Source organism: Cuculus canorus, chromosome 5 (genome assembly GCF_017976375.1).
Source record: "Cuculus canorus isolate bCucCan1 chromosome 5, bCucCan1.pri, whole genome shotgun sequence".
Classification (NCBI taxonomy): Eukaryota; Metazoa; Chordata; class Aves; order Cuculiformes; family Cuculidae; genus Cuculus; species Cuculus canorus.
The window spans coordinates 55,913,065-55,938,681 of record NC_071405.1 but is presented as its reverse complement, the minus strand read 5'-3'; the positions used below and the strand labels follow the sequence as shown (position 1 = coordinate 55,938,681).

Below are 25,617 nucleotides of genomic sequence, written 5' to 3'. Positions count from 1 at the left end.
CCCAGAAGGATGTTTTTCACTCATCACATTAATGAGTTTTTTTATCCCCCTCTTTCAAGCACTATTTTTGTTCTTTCAAATACAGTAAAATACTCTAGGCTTACGTCACGAGTACACACTTGACATTTTTGCAGTGTGTTCTACGAGGCCCAGCTTAGCAGCAGAACTATGCTCATACTAGTACCAGTGTCACTAGTGGATAGCACCATGATTTATTAGGCAAAAGGGAGTGGCAAGGACTAATTGGCCATATGAGGACACAAATGTGTGAGAGGACTGCATAAACAATGGAAAACATAGAAAGGTAGCTTGCTCCTCTGCCATGTCTCAAGGCACAAGATAAATAGCATTATTAACAGACCTGAGATATAAGAAATGCAGAATAAATCACACATGCAAATTCTTTCTACCTCAAAATATTATCCTGGCCAGAAATACTCCTATATGAAATTAAGTAAATTTTGTATAGTTTGAGAAGATATAATTTAGTAAATCAGAAGGTGAGAATATGTATTTATTTTAATGTCTTCACAGCAAATTGATTAATCTGTGATTGCAACTTTTTTCATCACCACCACCACGTTGGAGAGAAAATGCAGACTTTAATATGTTTGAAATATCAGAAATATCTTTATCTCTTGCAATACGCCCATAAAGGTGTACATTTATAACAGAAATTATGAGATTCTAAAAGAACTCAGTATGCATTCAATATGTACATTTCTATAAGGACAATAAGACATTTTTAAAAGTCTTAGGGAGGGCCAATAGCCATTTGCATGCATCAGGCAACCATGATTCAAAAGAGCTGGCTTGGTATCCTCAGTAACAGCTGCAGATATAATGCTAATAATATTGTAAAAGAACGCTTTACATATCAAAACAGAAACTTGTTTTTTTGACTGCCCTTGATCTCTTATCATACCATATTTAGTAACAGCCACCAGTGTAATCCTCCAGTGTGACCTACATATAGAATTAGAAGACATTAGTAAGAGCTGTATTTTGGATAAGTGAAAACATAAAGAAAGGGCAAAAAAGACACCAACCCCCTAGCCTGGAACACATGAGGTCCACACAAAACCATTCTCCTAAATGTCAGCTGTAACTCAGTGACTGGTTAGAATTTTTTTTGACCAGAATATAGAGGTAAAATTAACCAAAACTGTCACACACACAGTGCAGAGCATGTGCATGACTGCTGGCAGCTCCACAAGTTTCACTGATGCAAGAAATGAATACGCCTAGTGCTAGCACGCTGGTGCCACAGTAAAGCATGCATTGAGATCAGAATTCAACACAATAATCTATATCTATTTACATTGTGGTAATGCAAATCCATTTGTTTGGTTGAAATGGTCTGCCCTCTCTAATACCCAAACACCACCATAGAAGAATTTCAGTCTGGGAACTCTCTGGAGTTTAGATTAAGAAAAAAATAAGGTTGTTTCTGTCATTTCTGTCCATCAGAGAGGAGCCTTATTACACAAGTACATTTCTAATATGTTGTTATGCCCACCGTATTTTATTACTATTGACCTATCCATAAGGTTAATGCAATTATGGCCATTTAAATACTATCCTTCAACTATTTACTTGTCTTTTGGAGAGAAAGCAAGGCATAACTGAATACAGATCAGTTGACTTTGAGGTTAGGTAATGAGTTGAACAGAGAAATGTGGTTCTTTTTACTTCTTGTGGTTCTTCCACATAAATCAATCAGAGTAGCCTTACAATATATTCTGTGGAAAGTGAGGCACCCAATAATTCCCAGAGACAATCACAACTTAATGGATTTGTATGTTTTGGCTTTCCATGGAACTTTCCATATGTACTGAGGGATCAAGTCTTCCTATTCTCTACGCCATAAACTACAGTTCTTTGTAGAAGGAAGGCAGCCCAAAACTGTTTGAAATAATGAAAAAACACCATCACAAACCTGGCAGGTAGGCAGATGTTCTGTGAAAACGGGCATGTAAAAATACACAACTTAAGTTTTATTTTTATTTCAGACCAATCACAAAAGAGTAATATAATACAAAGGTTTTATTAGCAAGACCACATACTGCCATTTGGACACCGAAGTATGAGAGCAATCAAGCTCTTCAAGGGCTTATGACAGGAATGTGGTGTGGGAAGAAAAAGAAAAACTGTGTTCAGCATAAAGATCATAGAGACAGATAAAGTGTTAGCTGGATATTTGATCCAATTAATTTAACTTTAAAAATTATCTTAAATAGCTTTATCCATTGTTTCTGGATTCAGGGAGGCTTTTTTTCCAGTTTTCTTAGCATGGCTTTTGCAGACCTGTAGATTTATGAAACTCTGGATATTAAAATGGCCAAAACAGCCATTTTGGAGCTCAGTAATGTTTGAAGAAAATGCATTGTTAAGGAAAGAGTGAAATATTTCTCTATAAAATTTTCTGAAATAGTAAAAAAGAATTCACAGTTGTTTGAAAGACATAAGTTTCAAAACCAAGGAGTAACAGAAAGCACGTCAAGCACGTTGTTCTGTAATTTGGACTAAAGATCATCATAATTCACACAGTAGCAGTCTTGACATATATGTATACACATTCCATATTCCGTCTAAGGTCAATATCAGCTCTATATTTATAGACTAGGTTAACCACAGAAATTTATTTTGTGGTTAATTTGTGTGTAATTTATTTGTACCACTATACCTGGCACCTGGACATCAAAGTATAGCTGTGTTCAGAAAGAAGCACTGCATGTTCAAAAATCCTTCTTTACATAAAAACTTAGTTTTATTGGACATCAGTGAGTCAAAGGCAGATGGCTGATCTAATTTTAGTTAGAGACACATACAACCCACCAGCGGCCAGGGTAATCAAGGGTAGCCAAGGTTATGAGCCTCAAGCAACAGATTTATTTTACCTCATATTCAGATTCCAGTGTCACAGTGCTCTGTTTTAGTTTTTCTTTCAAAGCTGGATCAACCTGCAAGACAAAGAAGAATACAGCAAAAATATTTGCTTTTAAGAAATCTTAACCTCAAATAAACTAAGTATTGGTACATGCAAACCCTCCTCTCCTCTAAATGAGTTTATGTGCCGTTTGTTCAGAAACCACGATGATGAACACAGTACAAGAATTGGCCTGAAGAGACAGGTCAACAGCCAAAGTTTCCAAATCAAAAAGGAAGCACATTTAACTAGCCCTGCACTCGCATTACCTTAGATACTTAAATCTGTAACCTTTTAGTTTGAAAATATCAAACTAAACAAAGCCTTAAACAAATGAAACACGAAAGATCAAGAAAGAGGAAACTGTGATCACACTACATATTTTATTCCTGAATGTTGCATTCAGTGAATAGGTACACAATATATTCTGTCTCATGCTTAGACTTCGAAACCCAAACTTCCAATTTTCTGGTGAACACACAGCTCTTTCCTAGTCTATTGTGTGTACTGACAATGTTGTTTATTCCTACCATCTTTCAGAGAAGCTTGTTCAAAGAACAAACCTAAGAACAGAAATGTCAGTGAACCACAGCAGATGTGTTCCATGTTTTAACTTCTTCTGACCCCAGAAGAAGTTATGTTCATCCCTCCCTTCACTAAGTAACATTTACTCCCATTGGCCTAAGACCAGAAGCAAAAGGAAAAAAGATAATTAGCATTCCTCATGCTTAAAGAAACTGTTTTATGTTCTCAAACAGACATCAGCCACATATGCGGTATTCAAACACAGTCTTTAGACTAATCAATTAAAATATCAAATAAATCTATCATAAGAAAACATTCTCATTTTCAGACCTTAAGCACAACCAGCGTTCAATGAACCAGATGTGTAAGGAGACTGTTAATGTGCTTAGATCTACATTCATGGTATAGTAGTCCAACTACAAATAGTTTGGTGACCAAAAGTTTTATTCTTAATTTGCTTCTTCTTGATCTGAATGAAAAGAGCTCAGTTACCCTCATCACAACCAACCTCAAATATATGTAAGCAGTCTAGAAGAAAAAAAGAAGAGAAAAAGGAGAGAACACAAGTTATAAAATTTGCCTGGTCAATGAGAAAATCTACCTTCAGATTCTGCCCCAGCACAAGGCTCTGATCCTCAGAGGTACTTAAAATACACACCTTCTATCTATACTGATGGGCATTGTTCTGCAGAATTTCCCTAGGCCATAACGTTCCCCTTGATTACAGATGCCGCCTGCTAGTTAGCATGCAGCCTGTGAGACCTCAATTCCTAAGGATGCTCAGACAGGCAAGTCTAACACCATATGTGCATGGCCAGAGGTTTGGTTTCCCTATCTGATCAGAGATCTGGCCACAGAAATCCGTGTATTTGCAACCTCCAGACTCATTACTCTTGGGAACTAAGCCAAAGCACCTAAAATGGTTAAAGTTTGTACAGGATACAGCTCCCACAGTCTTTGTAGTAAAAAAAAAACAATTTGTAAAACATGGTACTCTCTCTGCACTGGTCCTCTACATCAAATAAAAAATGAATTGCAACATCTCTGCATTGGCATTCAAGGCCTCCATAGAACTGCCCCTTATTAAAGATGGATTGCCTCTTGCCTTCTGTGACCATGACCTCCAGCAAGAGCTATGCTTCATTAGAACAACGAACCCATCCATCACACATGCAAATTCTTTCAGCAGCCAGACAGGCTTTGGAGCTTGCTTTCACAGAAGTAAGAGAGATCATGGACCTCACTGTATTAAGAACTAAATGCAAACTCTATTTGTTATGCTTGGTGTTATCACAATACACGTATGGACAAGGGGAAATAAATGTTCTAGCAAGTAAAGAAGCAACTTTTATTTCCTCCTATGTTTTCCCTTCACTTAATAATAAGACACCCAAGATAACACGGCTGGAGCCATATTTTCACTTAATTAACCACAGCCATAATTTAACTTACAAAGACAGCTCAATATATTCATGCTCAAGTCTTATTTTAGCAACTTTTAGTGTGTTCATCTAACACGTGGCATTTGCATGGCCATGTTTCTGTAAGGTAAAGGGAAACAAGCAGTGAAGTTAGAGCTGCTTCTGTTCTCTTCCAGGTCCTTCTGTCTTCAGACTTCCTTGTACATTCATTCTCCTCTGCCTGCACAAAGGGAGAAGACTAGCTAAAACTGAGATATAGCATCTCAGTGCTTGTAACTATTTGATGCTGTAGCTTTAACATTAACAAAAATACATAAATTAAGGAGGCTAGTTGAAATCTCTCTGTAAAAAGCTATCCTGTAAATCAGAAATAAAAAGAAACCAATGCTTCTTTAGAAGCAGGATTTTTTTTTTTGTTAGTAAGTTAATTTCCCAAATAAGAGTAGTCAAACCCTGTTTTGAAAGCAAATATACACATATATTGGCAAGTTCTTAATATTTAACATATAGGCACATGCAAGACTTAAGTCCACTCCACAGATCATGTTATTTTGCTTGAAGTTACCCCTCGCGTCCCCAAAAAAGGGAGCAAATATGTATTTTCTCTAATTGTTACCTTTTGTAAGTGTATTGTATGTGTCCTACATACTTATCCATGTAGAATAATTTAAACATACTTGACACTGCACAGAAACTGAGTCACTTGCATTTCTAAGGCCCTGATTGCAAACCTTTGCTTTTCAGTTGCCAAATGGAGACAGGCAGGTTACAAATTGTTTTCAGAATCAACATGGCAGTTGAGAAAACACATATTATAAAGTTCTGTTTCCGCAGTCTTTGTATCATGCTATAATATCTTTGCAACATCACAAGAACAAAAAAGTGAAAACAAAACAGTACTATTTTCATTATGTAAAGGCAGATAAACATCAAGATGAGCCATGATCACAGATCATAACCAGAGAACACTTAAAACGTGGGCAGAGCCAGGAAAGTGTCCATGCCAAAGTGGTAGCTCCTTTATATTACACATCTGCTACAAGATCCAAATACAAACACATACATTTTGCTTCCACGATAACTGCTATGCCAACACACATACTGCCAAAATGAGCTAGATGTATACAGCTATGTAATGGCAAATCAACCATCAGCTAAACTATGAATACAAATCTCTACTAGTAAATATCATGGGGACAGCAGACAAAGCCCAAATGCCATAACAGCCTGGCAGTATCCTCTGCACTATTATTTAGGAGGGAGAAAGGAAAAGAAAACAATATCCATTTACACTAGAAGTCTCCTTCTTGTCATGCAAAAACTCAAATACTCCTTTAAGACCCATTTAAATTCAAGCTTTGTCTCTAAATGTAGAACTAAAAGATGTGCGGACTTACATTACAACTTCACATTAAGCTTTTACTGAAAAATTATTGAAATATTTGATGCATACTAGCTTTCATTAAATGTTGTCTGTGCTTCAAAACTTATACTGTAAACACAATTTTTTAAGACTTTAATGTTTTTCTTTTAATGGGGTGTGTGTTGGGTTTTTTCCTATGTAGAACTTGCGGCTAAAATGAACGAAACATTCTCAAAGTATTTTGCACACAGGCTTATTTCATATTACATTAACTGGAAGTGTAATAGCAGGCATATAGACAAATCTGAAAAAAGGTTTAAAGACAAAGTTTTCAAATTAGAATTTTGTCCCAAATCACAACCCACTGTTCCTTCAGATTTATCCTTACTTAACCTCGAAATGCTCCTGAAGACATAGACTTTAAAACCAATTCTTAGGTGGCTAAAAGTAATAGGAGTTAAGCACAAAAATATTCTTAGAATTCTAAGCAGGCAGCTATTTGAGTCTGTAATACCTAAAAACCTTTTAAAATGTGGCTGCCACTTCTCATTTTAAGGCTGACATTTCAGTTTTTCAATGAGAACGTGGACAGAATTTTTAGGTGGAAAAAAAAGGTACACCTCAGGGTGCAGACAAGGAGCATCATTTCAAAACTAAGGAGGAATACCCGGTGCTTGCAGTCCTTACCAAACCAGTTACTCCTGGAGTGCATTGTAATAAAATGTTGGCCTCTCCACATTCATTTCAGTCAAGGAGATTTTTGTTTGCGACACAAATATTTCTGGTACAGTTAAAAGCCTAAACGTATTGTTACTAAAAAAATTCTCTAGGTAACACTTCTGCACTGATGGTCACTGACCACAGTTCACTTAAGTTCAGAAGCAAATAAAACAGACAGAGAGCAACTGTAAAATTTGTGAATGTCACTAACTTTACTTCCTGGGTATGGAAAATGATAGGTCTTCCACAAACGAGCCCAAAGAACACCATCACTATCCCCTTTTGATGTTCAGAGGAATAAAACATCTCTTCTATGGGGAAAGGCTGAGAGTTTGGGATGTTCAGCCTTGAGAAGATAAGGCTGCTGGGAGACCCTACTGCAGCCTATTGGTGCATAAAGGAGATCTGTAAAAAAAATGGGCACAAACTTTTTAGTAGGGCCAAGTCCAAGATGACATGAGGTAATGGTTTTAAACTAAAAGAGGGAAGGTTCAGACTAGATATAACGAAGAAATATTTTATGATGAGGGTGGTGAAACACTGGAACACGTTGCCCAGAGAAGTAGGTGCCCCATCCCTGGAAACATCCAAGATCAGGCTGGACAGGGCTCTGAGCAACAGGATCGAGTTGAAGACGAGGGATTGGACTACATAACCTTTAAAGGACCCTTCCAACCCAAACTATACCAAGAATACAAAGCAGATTAGCATAGTCACTCCTGTTCAGTATTCAGAGAGAAGGAGTCAGTTCATTCACGTTCTAATTTTCAAGGCAGCATCCCAGTCATTCACAATACACGTATGCCTGGATCTGTAATTTAAATAGGTCACTTTCACAGGCACTCTCTCAGCTATAATCATTATTATTTATTTCTCCACTTAGTATTTGTGGCCATGGGTTTTGGCACAAACTGCATCTCAAATATATCTTCTAAAATTAAAGGTTCAGTTACAAGGGAACTGTCAGGAGACAACGATGTCATGAGAAGAGAACTGTGCTTTTAATAGTCTCCTTCCACGTAAGTCAGTGCAGTAAGTTGTACGCTTGTGTGCACAGACCGGCATGTACTGACCAAATATTTGTGTGCCAAAGCCTCACAAAACTCCCTCTAGCAAGCATTTCCAGGTGGTGGTATACGCTACCCTAAAGTTAGTTATTTTCACTAAAACATGTGTATCCTTTCCTCCCTATCCTCCACAAAATAATATCCCACTGAGAAAGATTTCAGCTTTACTTTGGAAATGTGGAAGGATGATGGCTTGAATGCAAAGAGCATCTATTAAGCTGTTTTTTTCATCTGCTCACACCAGCATAAATAGATGGGACAAAATTCTCCTGCAGTATCCACAACAGAGTCCACAAAATGACTGTTTATAAAAAATTCTTCATTTTGATCTCCCCAACTATTTTTTAAACTTAGAGTAAACCAGAACCACCAGTTCTGACTACCAACACATTATCTTCTTTGAAAACATTTACCATATGCCTTACTCCTCTAAATGGAAAATCAGCAATCTTGTATGGATCAGTGAACTTTAATCTTTGCTGAGAAGAAAAGACTCCCATAAATTGTAACAAAAGCCTGTGTCATAAATATTCCATACTGTGGTTTATGAGCACAGTCAGAAACTGCAGACAAGAGAGGATAAATTCCAGGACTCAGGAAGTGCAGTGTAAACTGCAGCCAAGCGGAGTGCCATCCTACTTAAGGAACTAAAGGAACAAAGCTTGTAAAGATTGTGAAGTCCAACAAAAGTTGTCTTTATGCCAAACTCTCTAGCATACAGTCTTTAGCAATCAGTCTCGGACAGTTCTGCAACCAGCTCTGTGTGGGGACAAGTCTAACCCTAAGCCTCCCCATAGAGAGTTGTCCCTATGAAAAGTTGTCATTTCTTGAAGAGAAGAGACAGGGCAAGAGCAAGGTAAAACATATCATTTCATGCAACTTAATTCACAACATCTTTTAAATATATTATTTATAATATTTAATACAGTAAAAACACTTAGGTAAGGCTACTGCATACACTTCGATAGGAATACTTCTCAAGACTGGGAAGACAGCTGTGACACTGAAAAACCCGTCTTTGTGTCCTTTGTCTCTTTCCTCAGATCTGCATAGAATACAGATGGTTAAACAAAAAAAAATATTTCATCCAGTCTCTGACAGAAATCAATGCAGACATTTGCAAAGGAGCAAAATAAAATTTTACTACAGCAGCAGTTCCCAGAGTTAGAGTACATGGTGCACCAAACTCTCAAATGCAAATCTGCTACTTGCTTTCAGATGGCTCAAAAAAAGATCTGCAATCCCAAACTCTGAATCACGTATTTTCACAGGATAATGCCATAGGAAATGCAGTCAAGTTAAAGGCTAATGTGAGGAACGAACCATTCCATACTTCATCAAGCACTTAAGCATATCGAGATTTCTCATATATAAGGTCACCAAAAATAACAACAGTTCTATGCCTTTCAGCTCTGAGAAGAAAGTACTCAGGCATCTAATCAACAACTTGTATGCTTTCACACTCAGCTTGATTTGTAGGTGCACATTTATTTATTTATTAATTTGATTTATAAAACATGCATTAGTGCCTTGAGCATTGACTCTGAGTATGCTAGTATATTCAGTAAAATTCTGTGCAAAAACTGTTCCTTCCAGTATAAAATAAAATATTCCTAAACAGAAAAAAACTGCACAAGTTCAGAACTAACAGCAAACCAATTTCTGGTTTTGAAAGGTCCCTGCAAGCAAAAAACCCAAATTTTGCCATGTGCATAAAGATGAACCAGTTCTAAGTATAGACCCAACCACACCTCTCATCTTAAAGTCATTTCTGGGCTTTGCTACATCTTGGTTTCCCCCTGCTACTCAATAATACAAAGGGAGAAATTTGCTAAGTATTCTGTGCAGTTTTTCCCAAATGACCTTTTTACTTTCTTCCAAACAAGAAACAGAAGTGTAAGACCTCCCAGGCAAAATGGATAGAACATGCTGAAGATCTGTGGTGTAAACTGTGCAAGAAGGCAAGAATGGTTCAGCCCAATTTACTATCAGGGGACTAAATGCTTTAACTATCATCACAGAAAGGAATGAAAAGTAACACAATAGCATTTCTCTCCTGTGGGCCAAAATACGTATCACTGGTCACAAAAAGATTCTTAGTCTGGAACAAGAGTTGTAGAATTTGCCAAGTCAGTTATCACAACACATTGACACAGAAAACAGCAAGAGGAGTAAGTGTCCTATTTTAAAACGATTAAAAGACAATTTCTCAAGGTGTCTTTGTAAAGTCTTTTTAGTATGATATACTTGTCCTGCTACAGCCACTTAAACATCATGCAGTACAGGACATAGACTGAACACTGATACTTAAGGTATAAGTTTGGAAAAAGGGAACATTACATTAAGTAGTATTTAAAATATTCCTTTTCTTCCCAAAGTGTGGGAATAATTGATGAAAAGTGAATAATATCTACTAAAAGATTTTATGTTCTTAAATATTGGTTTCATCATACTTTAACTTACATACAAGCTCTGCAATTTTTTAACAAACCTCTCAAAACTCCTCATAATGCATCTGCTGTTAATATATGTATTTGACATTTATATTTTCAAATGCATATTTCAGCTAAACCATCACCATGTTATTTAGATACATTTAGTGCATCATTAACCAATGTATGCCAAAAGGAAAGTCCAGTTCTAATATGAAAAATGTCAACACCTTGCATTCAGAATCATGTGATCTTTACTGGCAAAAGCAAAAGCTTTTACTTTGAATAAAAGTTGCACAAATACAAAAAGAACTTTAATAAAATTTCTGGAATATTTACTCAAGAATTATTTGCTATATCTAAATTATAGGGTTAATTTGTTCCGTAAGTGACAACTTTCTGAGAGTAATGGACTTTCTGAAAGCACACCTAAGGTGTATGTAAGAACTCACATAGAGTGTGAGTTTGTGATGCCAATATTCATACAAAAAAAAACCCCTTTTTGCTTCTAAATGAAAGATACTGAATAGCTGTAAATAATAAAGACAAAATACAACTTTTGAATGCAACCCCAGCAGAGTCAACACTTTTTATCATATTTTTAAAAGATTGTTTTTTAATGTCTATGTGCCTACTATGCAAATTAAAGCTAAAAAAATACTGTACATACTGTTTAAGCTTTTCTTTATCACCTCCTTAGTCATATCCTAACTCCAGACAGAATCAACCTCTTTGTGGTAACTCCAAAAACCAGAAAGGCCACTAACAAGTAAAGTTAAGAAAAATACTGTGAATTGGCAGCTGAAGCCAGCATGCAAGCAGTCTGTGTTCCACTCGTCTTAATCTTTTCATTGCTGTACTATCAGACAGAACAGCATTGGAGAGGGTGTCCTCTTTCATTCTGCATTTCAGCAGAAATATCTGTGTTCAGGGGTTCACAGACCATTCAATCTGGTTTGTACTGGTAAATTAGTCCTGGTAGCAGCTTACTTCAATAATACAGCAACACCAAAGGCACAAATATCTAAACCACTGCCTTTCACTTGGTGTGTCAGTTCAGAAACACAAAGGAATTCATTTTAAAGGAAAGATGTAACTATCTCACAGGACCAAACCTTAAAGCTTCAAATAAAAGCACTGAAGCTTCAATAAGACAACAACAAAAAACGCCTAAACCCCTCAAACCAAAAAAATACAACTAAACTTTTCATGAAGGAACAGATACAGTTTGATTTTTCAAATGTCATATAAGCATACAATGAACAGAATGCACAAGCACACCTCACAGATCAGGAATCCCTTCCTTAATCAAACTAAAACATATATAAACGCATTTTTTTCTTTTCTAATGTGTAATTTAATACCTAAGCCCTGTCTCGATCCATGTGAAAATATGCTTGCTACCCTCGTATAAACAAGTCCAGTTTTGACAAACCAACAAAAGGAAAATACACATTAATTTTTTTGCTGACTCAAATTAATCAACAATATAAAACAAAACCAAAAAGTCTGCTTTTTTTTTACCCTAAAATTCTTTTTAATTATGTTTTAAAATGTCATTTTGATTTATAATACAAACCTCAAAACTTTCTGTTAGTACTGAAACAGATCTTGACTGTAATGGCTATTTGAACAGAAACAATTTTCATAATTCAGTGTCAACTTATCAAAATTGCATTGCTGTTCTGAAACTGCATTTATACAAATAAATTACACACTGAGAACTCCCCAACTACTAAATTCTAGTAACTTTCATCCTAAATCTGCATGTCTTAAAGGAATTAACACTTCTCATTCTACAGTGCACATAACATTTAAATAAAAATACTTTCCACACTGACATCTAGTGAAGTTTTATAGTAAGAAGAAAAAGGTTATTCCAGTATTTTGCACCTGCAGAAAGCTTTTTACCTTCCAAACTACATATATTTCAGATTACTAGGATTTGCAAGACATTTGTACATTGTGCAGTCTTTTCTTTTGAAAGATATTTTTAATAAATAACACATTTACCCGCCACAGTCTCAGACATTCAGAGAAAGTTACAATAATAATATCTGGTGTAATTAAATTTAAAACATGAATAGCAAAGTTACTGTTTTTCTGTTATGCCAGATGTGCTTACAAGGGCTAAACATCCAATATAAACAAAACAATTCTACCAAATTCAGTGGAAGTCAGGCGTGCAAAATATTTTAACTCATACATTTTAGATATTAATAAGGCAAGTCATCTTTCTCCTCTATGCAGTATCCAAAACGCTTGTATTCTTACATGTTCTGTGTAATCAATGAAGACAGAGAGGTTCCCCTGGGAATACCTAAATTAGTATCCTACTCTGAATTATCCCTGACCTTACATTTGGTAGGCTTTATGGCACACACAGATAGTCATTGAGGGTGCAGAAATAGAGGGACTACTAGGGAGAGCTTATGAATTCCTTGACCCCAGAGCTGCCCGTCTATTCACACAGGGACAACACACAATCTCAGATACCTTCAACGCTCCTTGAGCCGCGCTCCAGGGAGGCAAGACATGACGTTGTACCAGCTACATCAATTCCATCACTCATTAAGGCTCTAAAGGCAAAGTCTCGTTGTATGCCTCAACAAAAAAAAAGCAATTAAGCACTGCCTGATTCCACATACAGGAGGATCAGTGCTGACTCCAGGGAAAATTTATCACCTAGTGAATCACAAGCAAACCTATAAATGGTTTCTGCAGTGACAGATATTTGGAGAGAGACAGATTATGCATTTTCCCCTCTTATTAGTGGTTGCATTCCAGATATGAGTTTGGGTTCTGCTTTTTCAGACTGCTGCATGGTTCTTTTGCAAATACAGCTAAATGACTTGATTCTTTCTAGCCTCAAAGCACAAAGCAGAAGAAAGGCAAAGATCACACTTAAAATGGAAATATTCAGGGTTACTGAGTTTTCAACACTTTCTTGGTAAAAACTGTAGTGATCTACAAGTCAAGAAGTGTAGAAAATCACAATTTAGGGACTGGGTCTTTAGTACTTCTGTGTGAGCTGCAATCTGCTGACATCATGGCTATTGGCTTCACAAGACAAGTCTGGAAATGTCTTCTAGTGCTTGAGGGAGGTGAGCGGAAAAACAGCTGGATATTAAATTATGTTTTGGCTAAAAGCTGCCTGAAGCTAAATTACACACTTGTAATCACTTCAATTGCAAGGCAAAAATACTAGTAATTAATTGTGGCAATATGACAGGATTTAAAGCAGCCGAACAGAAACCTTCGTAGTATATAAAAATCTGAAGGCTATCAACATTTTACATACTGAAATCGGTTCCACTTCCAATGGCATCAGAATGAGTTTCTCCAGTCAATAACCTTCTCTTCATCTGAATCTAATCTTGACAACAAAAACATCATCAGGAATTATGAAATGGAAAAACGGCTTCCATTTAAAACAAGGAATTCTTAATACTTGCACTCCATTTTGTACTTCATTACAGAGAAGCTCAATAAATCTGAAGCAAAGCTGCCAGATGACCAAGTTTCTCCAGACACAGCCCCTCCCTCCCCTCCAGAAATTCTGCCAGGGCCAAAAAAAAAGACAAATTTGGCATTTGCCTAGAATTTCCAGATCCTGGGCAGCACAGTCAGGTGGTAGCTCTAATGTGGCTACCTGATGCTCGGAAATGCTGGATTATCTATATCCACTGGGCTTTTGCGCATCCAAATAAAAGAGTTATCTTTTGTGCAGAACACACCTAGTGTGCTCCCTTTTACCAAGTACTCTCAAGTAAGACACGCCAGATAGGGTCCAAATTCTGTCCTTAAGTTCAGGGAAGTAAATATGAAAGCCCTCACATGAGGCACTCACTGTAAGATAATCTTCTAAGTGCATCCACAACTTACACAGGTATATGAAAAAGCAGGAACAATGCCCAGGGCCACGAAGGTATTTACTAGTTCAAGATAGGTACCGAAGCAATGGGCACACGTGTTTAAAATACACACATCTGAAGATTCTGAACTAGATTTGCAGGGACCTAGCACCTGGTTGTGTAGCAAAATCCACAGACTGAATTAGACTTCTGGAATGAAAAAAAAAAAGCCAGAGAATATTTAGATGTTTAGAAAGTGGATACACTCTGGGCAGCAACCAGAGCAGCAGTACCCATAGACAGACAAGAGAAAGCCTGAAGAGTTTGTCTTCATCCCATATCTATCTAAGCACTAGACAACTTATCTTGAGATTTAAGAAGATACCCCCTCCTAGTTGGGATTCATAGTTTTTAGCCATCTCTGAGTAAGGTGGATCAGGTTTTGTGTGTTTTAAAGAAAAAGAATAAATCCCTCATTTTAGAGAAAAGTGTAACACCCTGACAAAAAGAGACTCAGCTTCAAGATTTTTAATATCTAATACTCATTTGATAAAAATATAGAAATTCTAAATGGCATAGGAATTAAAAACCAGGTTTCCCCTAGTTCACATCTATAATTGCATCACTAGGTCACAATCTCATTTTCTCCCTCATTCTTCCTATTTCTTAACTATTCCATACAGAGATGAGTTTTAAAATGTAAAGCTGATAATGCCTACAGCCCCAGGCAATCTACAAATTTATGAAAAGGAGTTGTGCCTTAAAACTCTCATCTACACCCTAGGTACCACTGGCTGAACCTGCAGGTCACAGGAAGCAGTATTCCCACTTCTACAGCCATTTTTTGTATAAACATGCACAAATTGCACTCAACAGCTCAGTGGCGTTCACATCTCGGCTAACACAGATTGAGAAATATACATTTAATGACTAAAAGATTTTTGATATATTTAATAGATGCTACAATATGCAGCACCATAAAAACTATGATAGTAGAGAGCTTGGCCAAAAGCAGTTTAGGTACATAAAGCATCTTCAGTTCGAAAGTGATACACATTCTGGCAGGTGCAGAATGCAAGCTTTAAGAATAAAAACTTTAAATCTAGGCAGATAGTAAGCCCCTGAAACTTTAAGTCAATTTTTCCAATCTTTATAAAAGGTGGAAGACCTCTCTGCCTCCGAGAGACATATAACCCGAGAGGGTATAGCATGGATGGCAGAAAACCCCTGCTATTTCTACAGTAGTAGTAACCACTGCATACATGAAAGCTGACAGTGTAAGGGCTTTTCTTCATCAGAAAGAACTTCTAAAAAAAACTTGACAAGGATTCAGTGAAACACTTTACTGGCCAAACTCAACAATATATTTTCATATTCATTGCCAAAAAAATATGCTGGCACAATACTACAAGATTGAAACTAAAAGTTCATTTAAAAATCAGATAGTTCAAAGTTAAATATTAGTACAGCTTTGATTCTCCACCAGTAAACACACACATTACACCAAAATAATCTCTATATTACTAGTATTAACACCATCACATCCAGGTTCAATGAGACTGTCCCAAGTTTTAACAATCATACTGTGATTTTGAAAGCCCATATCTCTTTCAGGTTATTAAGTCCTCTGGTATTGATAAGTCTCCTAGTTTCACCAGAAGAGGCAAGGTGCCCTTGGTCTCACTTTTTTCAACTCGATACCAGATGGTATGAAAGGGCAGGTACTGGCAACACCCTATCTCCTGGTCGTCCAATAGTGCTTTAAGCCATTTGTGATGACAGTAAGCTGTGTGTCTAGGCAGATCCAACCACTAGAAACCATTCAAAAGCATGCAAACAACGTCAGTCTCAGAATACAGCAACAAAAATCTTACTAACCCTGGACTGACTTCATATTTGCATTTTACAGAAAAATGGTGGTTAATATTTTAAACTGAAAGAATGTCTGAAAAATGAAAAAATTAATCTCTGTCTGGTAGTGTAGCAAATTCAGTAAGCAGCTGTTTAGAGACAAAGTTGTGAAATCATCTGAGCTCAAGCAAAATGGATTAGTTTTTGCCAAAATCAATGCAAAATCATGAACCCAACACTAGCAGCTGAACCTCAAAATCTTTGAGAACAGCATGAATAAAGAGCGCATTTCCATACAATCCCTCTGGACTGAACCGAATGAAGAGACAAAACTGGTGCGTGAACACCTGGTACCACTACAATACAGAGTATGAAAAGCTCTGCTACCCTTTCATTTCTGTGCCATATTGCAGGATGGAAATTACTACCTTGGATGACTCTGAACCACAGTCAAAAGATGTAACAAGGTCCAAATTCCCCCTCCCAACAGAACCAAAGACACTGTAAGGGCACCTGCACAGCCATCAATCAGGACCCAGGCTGCCTCACTTAACATCCAATTCTAAAACCATCCACTAAGCAGGCCAGGCTTGAAAGCAAGGACTGCCTTAATTTAGCAAAATGTGCTTCATTACACAAAGATAAATGACTGACAAAGATCTCTTCTCTTTTTCACCTATAAGCAATCATAAATGTATGCCTCTCACATTCTCTAAAGCACCAAACAACATTCAGTGTATTATTTTCCTAACTTTTGCAGGATGCAGGGCTAAGCTCGTTAATTAATTTAGTCTTTGAAAATCAACTAAGTCTACTTACACAAGGAAATTAGCCAAAGTTTGTTTGTCTTCATTAGACTTTAGACTCAGGCCAACATGAACTGCTTAAGGAAAAAAAAAAAAAGAAAACAATAATCACCAACACCAATCCCTTGCCACACTGTGCTTGTGTTAATTAGCTTACTGAAACTAATTAAGTGCATGAAGATGCATTTATAAATAAATAAATGTTAAAAGGCTAGATGAGAGGACTCAATTATTCTTCCAAGTTCAGTGACAGACGTTAAAAGGATTCCATGTTCCCTTGCTGTCAAGTTTAGAAAGGGTATCTTTCCCATCCAAAAAATTCCACCAGACTCCAATTAAAGATACTTTTATTTGATTTTGTTCACACTCAAATAAAAAAGGACCTTTTTAATACAACCTCCTATGAAATCATAGAGGAAAATCTCCAGAATCACATAATACCTCAAACACAAACAATGGATTAAATAAGAGTTCCTCTACCTTCAAGCTATCTGCTAGTTTGCCAATGAAGCTCCGGGAAAAGAATATTTAGGGTGGGCATCATCTCACCTTATTTTAGGCATCTAAACTTTTGACTTGAAGTATAAAGTCTCTATTTAAGCTCCTCCTATAGTCAGCTCAACAGAGGTGGAATTTCTAGAGTAATAGATCCCACTTTAAGATATGCATCCAAAAATGTAACTCGTCTGCACCTGAAGTTAGGCAGAGGTTTATCTCCTCTACCATTCCCTGGTCAAATTAAATATATCCATGCACCAAGGATGGTACTCATCTCACTGGTAACAACGAAGTGTTGAGCTCCACCTCTTTACTTCTACACCAGCCAAAAGAGAACATCTTTCACAAGCATCTATTTTAAAATTGAATGAAGTATATTATGGGGGCATTTCTCTCTCAAACCATCTGTATAGGCTGCCTGGATAGCTATCTAAAACCAAGCATTTCATTTAAGACAATGGACACATAATCAAGATAAATCCCTGACTTAGAGCACAGCACCACAACACACATTTAGATTTAGCTGAGCAGGTACTGAGTGTTTAAATTGCACTTTCTTAACTCGAATAATACAAATAACCCATTTAGACTACTTTTATGAATAACATTGTTAATTTAAATTGACTTTGGCATTACTAAGGAGTATTGGCACACCAGAAAGTCTAGAGGATGAGTCTAAATATATTTGGAACAAAATCAAGCATAAAGGCTGCATAACACACACAGAGTGCATGGAACGACCTGGGGTGGCAGTAATAGTGTTAAGTCCATTAGTTGTCATTAGAAAAAATAAAACACCACAGATGTGCCAGTTCAGTCCAATCACACGAACTTGTCCTATCCAGATTACTGCTTGAAATGGTAAAGTTGTCAAATTTTAGAAAGGCTTTGAGAACACAGAGCTGTAAGATGATTTCAAGCACAGAGGTTTATTTAAAAATGCAATAAAAATACCTTACAATTTTCAGTTAGTTGAACAATCTGGGGGAAGAAAGTGAAAACCATACCTTTATATCTAGCTACAATACTGTTTGCTATCTCAGTTAAATTAGTAATATCTTTGGTAGCTTTGCAAATAGAGGAAATACTATTTCCAAACACAGATGTGGGTCCTCAAATAAGATAAACAAGACAGCTTTCAATAAAGAAACTCTATCTAGAACTAGCAGCTCGCAAAATGTTTAATGACGGGGACAATCTGCTGACATTCACAACTATAAATAAAAACTATCATTATTTGTTTAATTTTAAATGCTACAGACATATTCAGAAGTTTACGTGATTATGTTTTAAAACCTTCACCTCATATGAAATATAATAGTTAAAAGAAGAAAACTATGTGACATATAGAAACATGACAGATTGTTCAGAAATCATACTAAGTTTACGATAACCTTTTAAATGACATTTCATTCTGTAACACTTTTTTTGGGAGGGGAACTCCAAACAACAAAACCAAATCAAAGCGAAACAAAATGAAACAACACAAAACAAAAACAAACCAAAATTCTGCTGGGACAGAGAAATCTTATGTAGGTGGAGTTCATAGGCAGGTAAAATAGAAGCAATAACCAACCGACAATTTTAGTTGTAATATCTAAGGGTTGGCCTATGTTTGCAAGTCCTGTAGACGTACCTGAGCTAGTTTACATAATGACAGCAACATGAATGTGCCAGCCAGCAAGACAGCTTAGTATTGTCCAGTTACTCCCAAATTTATTCCCCTTCTTAGGCGGACATTGCTACCTCATTTAAACATTGCGCTTGCTGCAGTTGTCACCATCTCAACTCAATGGTTTAAAACAAGCCACACTATGCCTGTGAACCACAGTAGTATGTCAACTGCAACACAGAAGCATTCTAATAAGCAGATACTTACTTCTCAACTACCCACTTATAATAATGAGAAAATGCTGAACTGGCTTCCTGAACCTTCCTGAGGCAAATTCCAGTTATGTTCTCCCCCGATACAAAGGCTTCCTGGAAACTGGTCAGTTCTCTGCTCCCATTTCCTCCTGAACTATTTCATCCTTACAAAAACACTTGAATTAATGGATCTAGCCTAAGGAAGCATTTTTAAAAAATATTCATTTGAATTTAAATAATTCCTTCTATTTGAATTAATTAACTTTCCTATTCCCTAAGTACTGTGGAGCAGCATTAAGTATCTCCCTTTGACAGACTGAGAAAGTGAGAGTCACTAAAATTCAGTGACTTGCTCATAAGCAGAGAGGAGCTCCATGGTAGAGGAGGGAACTGAACCAAGAACCTGAACAAGGTAGAAATCAAATTTCCTATGAAATCAGTGTAAGTTATCCAAAACACATCCTGCAGTGGGTCCCCTGACACTCATTCATGAGCTTCAAGACACGATGTTAAAGGACACCACCAGGGACCCACCAACAATTTTCTAAAACTGTAATACTGAGTATAACCAACCAGACAGTCAACATCCTTAAATCACTATCAATCCCAATTATGAGAAGAGCTGTAAAACAGTAAAATGTCAGAGTTTCATAAGTCATCGCGTTAGCCTTCTTTATTCTTCCACTTCTCATTCTTTTCTTTTTCAAAGGACAGTAAAGCTTCCAGGATAATCCTCTAGACATCATATGTACTCTCCTTCCCAGCTCCAAGGTCTACGACTACAAAATGAAAGTTAAGATCCTCACAGTTATATAATTTCATAAGTTAGGACTTCAAGACAATAAGTGACAATGGCAATGCTAACACCTTGCAGGTGTCTACAAGCAGCTTCTCATACGTAATTATGTGCCTGTCAATTAGCCAAAAAGATTAGCCAAGGAGCTCAAAACACTGCCATTTCCTTTACAGAAATTTTAAAGGCAATCTACTTGGACACGTGGAATTACTAATGAGGATGCTTCACACAACCACCATCACTTCTTCATACTCTTTCCAGGTTTACAACTTTTTTGCTCACGGAGGATGGCATTCTGAAAGAATAGATCATGTATCTTCATTTTCAACTGGAGTTTAACTCTGGAGCACCATGCAATGGTCATACCTCTTTTAATGCACAACAGCTGATTCTCAGGTAAAACTTACATAGGAGAAGGGTCTAACTTCTCTCGTTTTCATTCTTCACTGCCTCTGACTCAGTAAGACATTATTATTATTCTCATTTCTTAGCATTCTACTTTTGGGGTGGACTCACTTTGCATTAGGGCAAAGCAGAAGTGAACAGGATCTACATCATTTGTAAACAGTAAAGAAGTCAGTACAGTAACACTATGGTACATGATCAGCAGCAGGAATTATTTGTAGACTTCAAAAGCTAATTGATGTTTCCTGACAATTGATGTTTCCAAGTGACAGGGGACAGGACAAGAGGGAATAGCCTGAAGCTCCACCAGGGGAGGTTCAGGTTGGATATCAGAAAAAAATTCTTCACAGAAAGAGTCATTGGGTACTGGAACAGGCTGCCCAGGGAGGTGGTCGAGTCGCCTTCCTGGAGGTGTTTAAGGAAAGGGTGGATGAAGTGCTTAGGGACATGGTTTAGGGAGTGTTAGGAATGGTTGGACTCGATGATCCAGTGGGTCCTTTCCAACCTGGTGATCCTGTGATTCTGTGACAAAATGACCTGGAGATTCTGGCTTTCCTCAAAGTGCTCCTGCTGCATGTTACCCTAGAGAAATCTGCTCAGTCCTATGCCCTCCCCCTGCTCTGAGAACCTCCCTTGCAATAATATTTCCTCAATAAATCAGTTTTGGAGCTTACAAACTCTGTTTCCTTAATCTAAATGGTTTGCTGATAGCCTAAATGTCTAGATTTTCCCAGGTAGTTAGCATGTTGTTTCTCTTTAACCCTCTACAGTAACTATCAGCCAATGGTACAGACTATTCCACATGTACAAGATTCTTATATCAAAAATAGATCTGAATCAGCAAGTCCCTAACCATGCCTTGAATGACAACAACAGGAACACAGTCAAGAGAAATAATTTATTGTAATATATTCAAAAGGAAATATTTTCTGTATATTTAATAAAGTCACATTTTCTATAAAACATCTCCTTAAATAAGCATCTCTATTCAATGGCATACATAACAAGAAGTAAGACAAAGGATGGTCCTAGTTTTCCATTTGATAATAAAGGTGTTTGGGACAATGTCTATACAGACCTCCTCATCTCTTCTCCATTAATTCCACGATTTTCCTGTAAGCACACCTGGTTTTCTAGAACTAATTTTGGTTTGTATAAATTCTTCCCAGAATAGAAACAATTACCGAACATAATGATTTCTCCATTAATGGACATTTTGGCAACAAAAGTGGAGAAACAATTGGCAACAATAATGGAGAAATCCTTGATTAGTTTCAGGAGAATTCTGACTAGCATAAACAGGTATTTAAACCAATGAAATTCTGAGCGCAAGTTCACTTCAAACACAGAACATTCAGCATGCTGAAGGAACATGACTGATTTAGGTACCCTGAGTAAATCAAGGGGTACCTAAAATGTTTTTATGCTTTTGCAAGAGATGGGCATATACAAAGCCCTGATATCCAAAAATACTATTCTTAATGGATAAAACATCTGTTCTTGAGATGCTAATAGCCTCCCTCCAACTTCAGCTCTAGGCTATGTCTCTCTATCCTACACATTGACTGAGCCTTAGCCCAAGATTCAAAGCCGGAGCCTAAATGAACAAGAGGACAGAATTCCTTTTGCAGCCCCTTTCCAGCCCCACTCCAGCTACAGCTCTAGGCTCTGTCTCTCTCCCAGCCCTATTCCAAGCCCCAGCCCAACGCATTACCACCAAACCGTTCTCCCCCTAAAAAAATCAAACTACCAAGGAACGTTCATCAAAAGCCAGTTTGACATTAATAACGGAGGCTTTATACAGCTTTTGCTCACTCAGCCACAAGAATACAAAGAGAAAGTGGCAGTTAACCCTTAAGTCACTGAAACAGACACTTGTTCAACCATAACGCTTCCTTTGAATTGAGAACTTGTCTACTAACATGGTTTCTCTCTCAGCACCATGAGAATTGTTAGGCTAAAAAAGTGAAAGAACAAATACTTTTGAAGGAAAGGGATCATAGTTTAGCATTTCAAATGTAGCAGAGATATACCACAAAAGGATCCTCTACATCCTGTCTCCGTAGCAGTTGAACTAGCAAGAAAACAAGTTTAGGAGTTCTTGCGAAATGGGGCATAGTATATTTTGCACATCCTTAAAGCTTGATCAAAACCAACAGGCACTCAGATATTACAAATCCTAGCCTACTTTTGGATAGGTTGCTTAACTTTTTACGACTTCCATTTTTTCAGCAATAAAAGGGAAATACTAACCCTGCTTTTTCTGACAGTAAGGCCATAAAGCTTGATTCTTTTAAACACTGTTAAAGTCTTTTGAACTCATTGTATGAGAAATGCTATATAATTAAACATTGTTATTAACCCAAAGGAGCAACTGTAACAAAAAATACTATTTATTTTATTGCCTATTGCAATTTGCATATAACTGCCCAACTCCCCAAAAGAAGCCCCTGTCCCTGTTCTGAGAAGGACTTATGCTAGTCAGTGTGTTACACAAGAAAAGCATACTCTACTCCAACACAAACATTTCAACCAGTGAAAAATTAAACATTGTTATGACCATCAGAACTTTTAACACCATTTTTAAATTACTTAATATTTTTCCCCCAAGTTTCATGTAAATTTTAAACTAGGTTTGTTTCCATTTATCTGTTAAAAAGTATTCTATACTCTTTTGATATGTTATTTAACAAATTAGAACGGTTCTTAAGTCTGTTTCATGGACACAGAAACAGACAGTAGTGGAACGCATTGCTTTGATTTGTCTACAAACAAGCCCAAAGTTGTTGTTGCTAGTTCTCAGCCAACACTGCATTGCTCTTTATTTAAATTTCAACTATTCCTAAATAAAATCATAATGTAAAGAAAAAGAAAACACAGAAAAGGTGCTGCAGCCTTAAGCAATACTGGTTAGAGCAGAATACAGACATCCTCTTTTAGCTTTTCAGAGCTCTTAAGCTCCAGGGTGCAGAAGCCTCCCCTCAGAGCGCTTATGTGCTATGCTTATGATGCTTTGTTTCATTATAAATGCTAGGACAAGAAGCTGCATAGATCTGAACAACCACAACTACTACCATTTTTTTCCCAGTGCTGCAGTCACAGTGCAGACCTCAGAGGCCAAATGTAATTCACCAAGTATGAATCTGACGAAAAAAAAATGACAGAAACACAACAGGCAAACAGGACAGACTCTTTACTGATACCTACACTACTCCCTGCCTAAGAGCCTCAGCCATAACCCAGGGGCCAGTAGTGAAAGCAAATCCCCAAAACCAATAGTCTGCTTGCCCTAGCAATCTTTTAGAAGACACTACATACACAAAATGAAATTAAGAAGAAAAGGAAAACATTTCAGTAAAGAAAAACATTTCAACTACCTTGCCATGAAGCTTGTGGACATCATATCTTATCTGAGCAAACTCACGGAGTCCAAAAGATCCTCCAACAAGATACAGCTGAAAAACAACAAAATGAAAACAAGTGTTAGGACTATTACAGAAAACAACAATTTGCATACTGACCCAATTAATTTACTAAGGGACTCCACTATTCATCCAACAGAAATACCAGGAACTGAAGAAAATAATCAAATGGAAGATATGTATAGGGGGAGAGGAAATATATGTAAAGTCAGAGACTTCCACTCTCTGGGTCTGGATTTGACAAATCTCCTCCTTCATACAAAGATAGATGCTTCATGACTCACATTTTCTAGGGACTTCCTCTCCTCTTAACTGTTCTTGTTCCTTTCCATATGGCTTCCTAACATAACTGCAGCAAAGGAACCTTTACCTCACTGCCACCTGATGTATTCTCACCCTTTTCAAACTCTATAGGGAAGTAACAATGCCACACCAACGTACTCTGATGGGTATGAAATCTAATTAAGCTTCTGAACAGAACCGCTGATTAAAGCTCTGGTTCAATGACACATTATCCATTATCACATAGGCTAGGAAATCATATCCAGTACACCTGAACTTTTATTAGTGCCTCCTTAATTGTCTTGCAATTCCCTTCACATCTGTGATGCTTATGAACAAGAATAACAAAGAGAAAAATGGGGGGCAGGAGAGTAGGGGCCCTTCATATTTACATAAAGAAATCATTAAATGATTCTGTCTTATTACAGAAGGATATCATAAAACTGCCTATGCATTTTTACCATTTAAAATGGACAGATCAAACAAAAGATCAAGTATTGTTAACAAACACCATTAATGACTCGAGAATTAGCTTAGAAATCTAGCTACTTTGTGGAAGAATCAGGCCTCTTGCTCCTGCTTTGACCTGACAGACTCCGTCTGCTGTTCTCTGTTAAGGCAGATGCACAGAAAGCCAAAAGGCTTTATCTAGAGATGTGCATCTAAGGTGGAAGCATGAGGAAGCCCTAAGGACCTGAACAAAAAAAACCCCAAACCAACCAACCCCAACACCACCCTATTTTATCACACCACATTGCTGTTACAGCCCTTCCTTATAGGCTGTTGCTGCACTGGTAACTCTTTTCTACACAATGCTGGCTGACTTCTTGCTACATATGAGGTTTGCAGCAGCATCCTTTGTCCAGGAACAGCTACAATTACATTGCAAAGGTAGCTAAAACCTCTGTTCTTTCCAAAAAATATAGTATCCAAAGCTCTAGTCAGTGAGGCCACAAAGCCATATGCATTCAATTTAAATTATGACAAAAACCCACATGATTTCCCATCAAGCAGGTAAAACTACTGACTGCTGCATGAAGGCACTCCCCACGCACACTTAGATGCTGGTATGTTACAGACTGGTACTCAGGAATTACTGCGGTCTGTTCATGGAACAGGGAAACCTTCACCAGCAGCCAGAAGCTAAAGGCTCCACAGTTTCTTTCTGGCCTTGTCCTTTTAACAAGCCTAAGAATGTCACTGAGAATTAGAAACAAATAGACGAAAATTTTGTGATAGGAACATCCAGCTGCTAGGCCACAGAACTCTGATTTCAGAAAGCTAATCAGAAACTCATCATGTGGTAGCAAGTTAACTTTCAGGAACTAGAAATCTGCTCTACCACAAACTGGATGGCACCATACTTGTATCATAACTGGT

General features: G+C 37.2%; 2 protein-coding genes across 5 annotated transcripts in view; both read right to left on the bottom strand.

Annotated features, from left to right (window-relative positions):
* Positions 1-25,617, bottom strand: part of SYNJ2BP (synaptojanin 2 binding protein) — a 133,433-nt gene that overhangs the window by 9,255 nt on the left and 98,561 nt on the right. Inside the window, exons 6-8 of one of the 3 annotated variants that reach the window (XR_008450136.1) lie at positions 23,911-23,988; positions 16,982-17,042; positions 2,901-2,963 (exon numbers count right to left, since the gene is read on the bottom strand). The gene's annotated coding sequence lies outside the window, so the exon portion shown is untranslated. Of the gene's footprint in view, positions 1-2,900; positions 2,964-16,981; positions 17,043-23,910; positions 23,989-25,617 lie in introns of those variants that run through there. The other 2 variants (XR_008450133.1, XR_008450134.1) reach the window with 2 other exon arrangements.
* The window catches only part of LOC128852339 (cytochrome c oxidase assembly protein COX16 homolog, mitochondrial), a 49,721-nt gene that overhangs the window by 10,778 nt on the left and 13,326 nt on the right, over positions 1-25,617 (bottom strand). For both annotated transcript variants that reach the window (XM_054068462.1, XM_054068461.1), the window contains exons 2-3: positions 23,911-23,988; positions 2,901-2,963 (exon numbers count right to left, since the gene is read on the bottom strand). In XM_054068462.1, coding sequence (XP_053924437.1) covers positions 2,901-2,963; positions 23,911-23,988 — 141 coding nt within the window. The remainder of the gene's footprint in view (positions 1-2,900; positions 2,964-23,910; positions 23,989-25,617) is intronic.